The following is a 9,165-nucleotide window of genomic DNA, read 5'->3' as shown; positions in this document are numbered from 1 at the left end:
TCGTGAACTGCACACGTCAGAAGTGGAGGAACTGGGGAAACAGCCCGAAAACCTTGTCAGAGTTTATTAAAATCACACACCCACCGTAGTACCTTCCCCTGGTATGAGGAGTTTGGGGAGGGGAGGAGGGGAAACAACAACTCACAAACTGGCCCTCGACTATTCCCAGCCTGAGGAACTCAAAAGCCGCCTTGATGCTAACTCGCTCCGACACTGTGACAGGAACTTGGGAACAGAGCTTGACACCACGAGCCCTCCCATCCTCCCATAATACATATTGCTCACACACACACACACACACACACACACACACCACAGGGGGATCGTCACCAGCCCACGCTGAAATCACTGAAATCTCTCCCCCGGCCCTTTCCACCGTCTTGAGTTATTACCTGTTTCCATCATTTCTTCCACGCAGCGCCGATAACGCTCGAATCCGCTCATGAGACAGCGACCGAGAGCTGAGCATCGCAGCCTTTATTAAGCTGTCTAATGCTGTGAGGGGAGAAGCATCCGCGCAAAGCACGCAGAAAAGTTCACACAACTGACAAAGACAGGGATGAGGGGGAGAGAGAGAGCGCATGAAGCACAAATGAATTACTTCCGAGGAAAACAGATGGGACTGCATGGAAGAGGAGGAGGAAGAGGAGGAGGAGGAGGAGAAACCAAATGAAAAGGGAAATGAAATAAGATATATCCTCATGAGAGGGGACAAGTGGCGAGACGTCAGCAGGCCGCGCAGGGGGTCGTCACTGCCGTCCGCGGTGGAAGTTTATCAGCGCACCAACAGCAGCCACCCAACCAGAAGAGTATTATTTATAAGATGCGAGAGGAGGCGTCTGTTATTTAATGTGTGATTTGTGACACCGGAGACCAGGGGAAGTCAAGTGCACACGCCAGGATAATGTGTGGAACACACACACACACACACACACACACAGTCACAAGTTCACGGGCCCTCTGGGTATTTATTAGTTTCTAAAAAGTTTGTGCTTCTTCTTAGTGTGAAATGTTAACAACCGTTAAATTTCACAGAAACTCTCGAACACACGCATACACGCAGTCTTGTGCACACAATAGAAGTGTGTCAGTGTGTGTGTGCATGTGTCAGTGTGTGTGTGTGTGTGTGTGTGTGTTTGTGTGTGTGTGTGCGTGTGTGTGTGTGACAGACACCCGATGAGGAGACCGTCGTCAATCGCCCTGAGAGAACATATGCAAGTCATAAAAAAATAATAACAATCCCTCGCACTGCACTCAAGTCTGGCTACATTCTCACGCGCCGTGGACAGATTCGTTCATCTCGTGCTCTTCCAACACATTGTGATGGGTTTGTTTGCTCTGGGCCAAACAATTCTGAACACACGGCACACAGAGCAGCAGTTCATTCCAAAGGAAATGCAGCGTTGAAACTGGGAGATGATGAACAAATGGCTTCTGGAAATCAGCGGGGGGGGGGGGGTCTTTCCCCACTGAGAGGAAAAGATAAGGCCGAGATTTGTTAATGAAAGAATTTATAGCCTCAAAGTGGAGAAGTGCTTGAGTTCTAATGTTGCACAGTGTCTTGATCTAAGACCGAATGACTCGCTGGTGTCTGTGAAAACCAGAGGCAGAGAAATGGATGGGATATTTAATGTGATGTTTAAGTGTGGCGATTAATAATTCTCCTGTTGGCAAAATGATGCAGCCAGATTTCACTCTGAATCTTTGTCAAGACATTCAAATACAAAAGGAAAAGAAACATAAACTGGGTATGAAGGCTTTTTTCCCCATCAATATGCAGTTTTGCCTAAAATTTTAATTCTGTTAAAAAGAATTTTTATTTTAGTTAAAGTGTGTCTGCTCTGTAGTAACAGTTCTTTTTAAAAGGGTCATTTCATGTTTCAGTAGTTTTTTTCAGTTCTCTATTCCAGCTGAGTCAAAGTTTTACCCTGTGAATATATCATGAGGATGTTTTTAAAGGATTTTGAATGGCAATAACAGACACTTCAGAGAGTGAAAATTGAAAATGTAACGAATGCAAAACATCTGCAGAATATTGCAAATGAGTGTTTTTTTACAGAAACCACCGGAAAACATTTTGAACATTTTGCTCAAATCAAAGTCTGATACCGTTGTTTGATTCACCAAACAACTGATTGATTGATTGATATAGAAAATTAAAAGACAGATGAATCAATTATTAAAATAACATTTTTGCCGCTTTTTTGATTATTTGGTTTTTATTTAATATTAATGCTCCTTGATATTGTTCATCTCAGACAATTGAAGCTGTAATAATTTTACATAGGTCTTTATTTAAAACAGCCTTAATTGTTAAATACTTTTAGATATGATTGTGTCCTGGTGTCTAACTCTTCACTTTATGATGTGCAGATGTCAATATCTGTATACAGTATAAAGAACACATGTCGCTGTTGTACTCACCCATCACGAGCCAAACTGGGCGCGTGGCGCCATCGTGCGGTCGAGTGCCGCCACCGCGGCTCCGGCCGGACTCTGTTTTCTCGTCGCCTGGCAACGCGGAAGATAAAAGGGGCAGAGATCGAAGGTCGCGGCGGCGCGGTGGGAACCAATGAACGTCGCGCTCCCGGCACCGAGCCCTCGGCCTCGGACGAGCCGCGGCGACACCGTCCGTTCGTCGACATGGCCGAAAAGAAAGAGGTGGACGTCGTCCATCAGAACGCGATTCACGTGGAGACGATCCGGAAAGAGCAGAGGCACCAGAAGCTCCACACGGAGTTCAGCATCAATCCGCGAAGGAAACGTAAGAAAAGATTATGAAACATTAAAAGACTTACCTGAGTTCCTTTCACTGTTGTTCTGGACCTAAAGGAGACTGTGTTCACTAAGGAAAAGGCAAAAGAATAATTGAAGAATAAAGATTTAATTTCATATGTAGACGTATGATCCTGTGATGATAATAATAATTGAGGTTTTTATTAAAGTTACGTTTAATCTGTGGGGCTCAAGCCTCAACAGCAGTCTCCTTCCAAGAAACAAGTTGTTTTTTTAAACCACACATTATTGGCACCGTTTGCTAGAAACTCACCTGTCATTGAACGCACCACCAAACAAAGATGATTGGGAGTGTAAAGATAACTAAGGGCTTATTGCTCACAAACACAAAACATAGTTACATGTCATTTTCAAAAAGGCAGGTTATGTCTGCCTTGCATTGCAGAGATTGTTGCATCGTTACAGCGACTTTTGACCTTTTTGTAAAAAATGTGCGCGCTTGTGTCTCCATTACCTTTCAGTGCATGTGCTCACCGACAAACCCATGTCCAAGAAACCAGCTGAAAACATTGTGGAGAATCGTGAGTTCACGTTCATTGTCTTTTTTTCCCTTCTCTTCTGGACCAAAGAAAAACAGTTAAAGTCCCCGTCATGCTACTTTGTACATGCTGTGATCCTACAACAGGATGAGGCCTTTAGAGACGATGTGACAGACTTGTCTCTTTTGCAGCGGAGTTCCTCGAGGCCTTCCACAAGGCCCACCAGGAGCCCACCAAGAAATATCCGATGCCAGTGACCGAGAGTCAGGAGATCGGATGGGTATCAACTCCACTGGTGAGGGGAAAAAACAGGCTGTGACAGATTTATTAAGAGTTATTAACCAAACTGCAGACGGTCTGAATTCAACTATAGAAAATTTTTCCCACTGGTTTCTGATAAAGTTGAAGTTTGGGGTAGAATTATGAATCAAAACATTTAAGTCTAAAAAAAAGTTACTATATGTTGCAAATAAAATGTTCCAAGTCGGTGATGGCTTATAGATAATGTAAACTATTGTCCCATGGGTTTTCACTCAGAAGGAGATGTTTTAAAATAAAAAAATGTTTTAATTGTTCTTATTGGATCTACGGATCTTTACTATTTACTTATAGTAACTCATTTTGGTTCCAACAGTGCATCACAGTACAACGGTGACAGTTTATGGTCCCAAAACTGATACGATTGAGACATTTAACCACAATAAATATGTCGTAAAAGTTTGTTAAAATGTTGTTTCAGTGTTAAATGCAGATAAGACACAGCGACAATAGAGCATTAATTATCTTTTTCTTTCTTTTTTGACTCCAGGACAAGTTCAAGCCAAAGCCATTATAAAACTGTAATTACAGAAAGATGTTCGACTAAGCAGGAATTGAGTTAGAGATTTGCTTACTTTCAAATTAATAATTTCCAAAGCAGCGTTGTGCTGCAACTTGTACAACTCTGTATTCGAGGTTAAAAATGTTGTTTTACACTTTGTTGCATCAACAGTTTTGAAAATCAAACCCTAAGGAACCGAATAAGTTTAAGGTCACGTGATGTTCATTTTAAGCCAACTTTAATCTCCAGGTCAACTCTTCCTGAATCTGACCCGTTTTCTGCCTCCAGATTCCGGAGAACCGAAGTGACGGGAGAATACATTTCAACCACAGGAGCACAGACGTCACCAGACATAAAGAATCTGCCCTGAAAGCTGGAAAATAAACCCTCGGAAAAACAGTCATAAGATCTCCATGAATTCGACACCTCTGTTCAGATACATAAAAACATACTGGTGTCAGTCAGTCAGCAGCAGAAGTTTTTCATTCTCTTCTTTGCTGACTTAGAAAAACCCTTGCATGGGTCTACACGAAGCACACTCGCCCATCACACACTAATCATATTAATGAACGGGAAAAGGCCGACGCTGACAGCTGCTCGATATTATAAAATGTCACGTCACATGAGGGAGAATCGACGAGTCAAGGAGCCGAGTTGGAGAAAAAAACAAAAACAAACAAAAGAATAAACCAAACTCAGAAGAGCATACACAATGTAAGTGAGTGAAAATACTGGGGAGCAATCGCAGAGAGGTGGATCTAAACTTCCTTATCTGACAGGGCACATGGACACAAATTATCTTTTTCACGACTTATGGAAACTGCATGTGGGAAAATAAAACTGTTTGGGTTGCACTGTGCAGTCCACTCGTGTCTTTTCTTCACCAGCAGTGTCCTTTCAGCAGCTTCCTTAGTAATATGTCATGACGCAGCTCTTTCTGCGGCTTGCAGGGTTTTTTATAGAGTCCTCCGTGTCAAACCAGACTCGTTCTACAGACGACATATTGTACAAAAGAGTGTAGGAGATTTCCCCCACGTGCCTCCCGAGGAGCGCAAGTGTGAGAAACCCTAGCTAGAAGCGAGTCTTAGTCCAGTCTGTTGACCAGCCCGTCAGTTGTTTTTATGAGCGACCCTTCATCTTCTTGCGCACGGACTTGCCCGGGCGTTTCTGAAAGTAGAGAAGAAAAAAATAAACATTAGGTGTTTTCCCAGTACATTTAGTAAATCAACCAGGGCCGTTTTAATGCGTGCGTGACTCACATTTTGTTTTCCTCCTTTGCCTTTCTTCCCTCCCTTGGCGTTAGCCACCTTGGCGCGGAAACTGGAAACGTCGTTGAAGCTCTCCTTGGTGTTCCACTTCTTTCCGCTCTTCTTGCCTCCGAAGCCAAACTTTTGGTCCTTGAATTTTCTCTTGGCGTTGGGTCTACGACAATATAATATTTTTGTGTTATTTTGTGAAACGGCTTCAGGAATTTAAAAAAAATGTTAAAACTTGATATTTATGTTATGCAAGGTGCACAGCATGAACTGGGGGGAAACCTTACCCCTTCTTGGCCGCTGCTTTCTTTGAGCCCTGAGCAGAGTCTTTACCCGGCTGCTTCTTGTCTCCTTCCAAGAACTCCAGCTTGTCGGTCATTCCTGGGAGAGGACGTGATCAGAAATGTTAAAAACCTCAGACTTTAAAAAACACTAAAGACAAATTTCATTTTCAGGGAGCAGTATAAGTGGAGACCATTTCAGTAATCACATTACAATAACCATTTCACCTTTCTGTGTGCACTGAAAAATCATAAATCGTACTTAAAAAGGAGAAAAACAAATCACCCACCTTTCTGGTATCTCTTTACAGCTGTCATCATAGCCTTCTTCTCCTTCTGCCTCTTCTGGATCACTTCTACTTGGACCTGACACATTCAAAATTCATGTTAACTCCTGACACCAAACACAAGACATTTTCCTCATAATCATCAAGGAGACTCATTACACACGCCTGGAGTTTTCCAACTATATTCTAGATTTACAAGAAATGAATAGACTGGACTCTCGGAGCAAGACTTATGAGAGAAACAGTGACGGGGACCAACCAACCTTTTTGCCAAACTTCCTCTGCTCGCGCAGTTTCTTGGCCTTCTCCGATTTCTCCAGTATCATCTGCTTTGAAATTAGCTTTTTCCTGATCTGCACAGAGAGAGAGAGAAAACGTTCACATTTGCGACAACATTTGGATTCAAGGGGCATTCTAAAAAGGAACCATGCCGAGTTCCTGAGCCACTGTGTGTGATGAAACGTGAACTGCCCACACAGATTAAAGACAGAAGGGAAGGTTTTTACTGTCCTAATCATCAAAACATATTTACAACAATGCTAGAACATATCCACCAGAGGTGCTCTAGTACATTTAAATTTAGCTAATCAGTCAGTTTACAACATACAGAAGAAAAAAAATTTTTAAATAAGGTTTAAAAAAGGTTACATTTTTCAGTCCATATTTGAAGGACTACAATTAGTTGTAAATTGTATGTCTTACTGACAGGTGACCCTTAAATTGAAAACCTCGGCTCACCTTCTGCATGTGCTGATCTGACTTGGCCATCTCTGCGAAGTAATCCTCCGGCCTCTTGGTGGCTATGCCATGCTTGCTCAGGAGCGGCAGTGCCTCAAGGACTGTGGCTTGAGCTTGACGGTAGCTGTAAATGAACAAACACAGAACGTTAACACTTGAAAAAAAAATTATTACGACCAAGCAGGATGTACAAATATCCTCAACAGCACACTGTGTTGTACCTGACTGAATGTAATGTATGTATACCCCATCAGCCTAAATCAATTACTACTCTTTCACTTGCACAAATTATGTGACAGCATTTGTATGTCTGCTGGAGGACAACATGGAACATGAATAAATAAAACCACTGGTGCTACAGGGAACAGATAAAATTATAGTTGAGAGTTTGAAGAAGAGACTGCTTCATCTAGACTTTAACACCCGTGAAGAATATTATAAGAAATTAACATCTTGGTATGTTCACTTACAAGAACATCTCCCTCTGGAAATCGTCGTCCGCGTTGACATCCCCGTTGGCCGGTTTGGGAACTTTCCCCTCGGCCTGGGAGAGAACGTCTTCGGCCGGCGGGTTGGTCAGAACCAGCCTCTCCACCCAGGGAAGGTCTTTACGGAAGTCGGCGAGGCACTGTTTCATCCCCTCCTGCAATCACAGCACGCATGCAGCACAGTTCATCAAAACAAGTCCAAATACATAAAAAGCCACACAGAAACGAGTTACAAGAACTGTTCCGTGACTACCGACTAGATTTCCACAATTATTTATATCATGTATAAGTCGTGTTTTTCGTCCCTGTCCCTACAGTACATGCTACAGTACAACTGACTACTCAATAGGACAAGGAGAGGTTCACTCACCACATTGTTGACATGCTTTTTGGGTTGATCCACCAGGACGTTCATCCCCGGTTTCAACAAGCCGCTTGCAAAGGCTTCTTGAAGCTAAAAGACAACACACACACACAAGTTTACAACATGTGCAACTGTAGGCGACAGTAGCAAAACCGCAGGAGACAATTCCACCATTATGATACAACATTTCCAAATTAAGGACTGTACTTAAAAAATAATCTATTAGCTAAAAAAAATAATTACACATAAAAAATGCCCATGCCAGAAATATGTTTATGCTTATGTTTTACTTTTTTAAACCCCTGGGTAATATTGTTTGTTTTAATATATTTTATTTACTATCTTTTTTGTTAAATTATTGTTATGATTACCACTACTGTTGTGGGTTTTTATATTATGGTGGTACCCTAATACCTGAAATGATTTAAGTTAAAATTATCATATTAACATACACATTTGTGTAGGAGGTAGATGTCCTGTTATTGCACATCAAAATTGTAAAACGCCATATGCGAAACATGTCTCTGTGCTTGTCTTTGTAATAGGTTCATTTAAATAAACAAAATTAATAATAAAAACATTAGCATTAGCATTAGCTTTATCTTTGCTAACGTCGTCTTCTGACATGGCTGTAAACAAGTCTGTCTCTTCACTTCTGTACCAGTGAGACATCTTTCTACAGGTTCAGGTGCCACGTGTGTGTGTGTGTGTGTGTGTGTGTGTGTGTGTGTGTGTGTGTGTTTGAGTGTGTAAGTGGAATAAAAACGGAGCTGTTGGAAATTCCAATGTTTGCTCCGTGGACGTCGTAAAACTCACCTCATCGTCCGACATCTCGCTGTTTTCCTCTGAGTCGAGGCCGAGCATCTCTTCTTCCTCCTCTTCTTCCTCCTCCTCCTGCTCCTGCTGCTGCTCCTCTGCGGGCTCCATGGTTCCGCTGTCGACAACCATGAGACCAGAATGCGATGGTAGATGGCTGTGAGCTGAAAACGTGAAGAAGGAAAAAGCCGCCGTGGATGGTAGACGCTCCTGCTCACATGTCCGGAGCGGTTCACGTGGGGAGGAAGTGACGTCGCGAGGGCGTCCGACCTACACAGTCCGCCGGTGGAAAAAATTGTGCGCGATCAAACGTTCCTACATGTAAAAAAAAAAATATATATTTATATATACAGACAAATATATTGACGATAATGACTAATATTCACATACAGTAGCTGAAAAAGTGTGGGAAAATGTTAAATGTAATGGGTTTTTTTTATAAATCCCCTCTTTACTTATCGATATTATTATGTTTTATATATACTATGTGTATTATTTGTTTCTTTAAACTGCTCTGCTCGGCACTGGAGGAACAAAATTTCGTCTCTTTTTGTAAGTTAATGCACATAGAAATGACAAATAAGCCAAATCTTGAATGTTTTATTATGGCATTTTTTGAAGGATTGCAAACATATTTCAATCTACAAAACAGATGAATTCCCGATAACACATGTTAAATATAACTTAGTGAAAGTAACACTATACTATGTAATGTCAAGGAAAACCTCCTGAAGGTCCAGCCATATGCAGGTTACGACCTGAGCAGATTGTAGTGCTCGATAGATACTATAATATCTTCTAATATCTTTAATATACAGACAGATGAAATGATACAAACAA

General features: G+C 41.8%; 2 protein-coding genes across 3 annotated transcripts; one reads left to right on the top strand and one right to left on the bottom strand.

Moving 5' to 3' along the window:
• The first annotated feature begins 2,439 nt into the window (after positions 1 to 2,439).
• Positions 2,440 to 4,498, top strand: fam183a (family with sequence similarity 183 member A). 2 transcript variants are annotated; one of them, XM_035648054.2, is made up of 5 exons: positions 2,440 to 2,764; positions 3,258 to 3,317; positions 3,467 to 3,570; positions 4,084 to 4,114; positions 4,384 to 4,498. In XM_035648054.2, the coding sequence occupies exons 1-4, from the start codon at positions 2,644 to 2,646 to the stop codon at positions 4,108 to 4,110; spliced, it is 312 nt and encodes a 103-aa protein (XP_035503947.1). In that variant the 5' UTR covers positions 2,440 to 2,643; the 3' UTR covers positions 4,111 to 4,114; positions 4,384 to 4,498. The 2 variants fall into 2 exon arrangements, with proteins under 2 accessions (XP_035503947.1, XP_035503946.1); XM_035648053.2 differs by lacking the exon at positions 4,084 to 4,114 and having other exon boundaries at positions 2,538 to 2,764.
• On the bottom strand, positions 4,317 to 8,580 carry ebna1bp2 (EBNA1 binding protein 2). The gene is made up of 9 exons (XM_035648050.2): positions 8,326 to 8,580; positions 7,516 to 7,599; positions 7,128 to 7,300; positions 6,658 to 6,781; positions 6,183 to 6,272; positions 5,923 to 5,998; positions 5,639 to 5,732; positions 5,355 to 5,517; positions 4,317 to 5,262 (listed from the first exon to the last, which is right to left on the bottom strand). The coding sequence occupies exons 1-9, from the start codon at positions 8,455 to 8,457 to the stop codon at positions 5,215 to 5,217; spliced, it is 984 nt and encodes a 327-aa protein (XP_035503943.2). The 5' UTR covers positions 8,458 to 8,580; the 3' UTR covers positions 4,317 to 5,214.
• Positions 8,581 to 9,165: the final 585 nt, after the last annotated feature.

Source organism: Scophthalmus maximus, chromosome 13 (assembly GCF_022379125.1).
Source record: "Scophthalmus maximus strain ysfricsl-2021 chromosome 13, ASM2237912v1, whole genome shotgun sequence".
NCBI classification, from domain to species: Eukaryota; Metazoa; Chordata; class Actinopteri; order Pleuronectiformes; family Scophthalmidae; genus Scophthalmus; species Scophthalmus maximus.
Note: the sequence above shows the minus strand (reverse complement) of the source record. Positions and strands in the feature narration are given on the sequence as shown.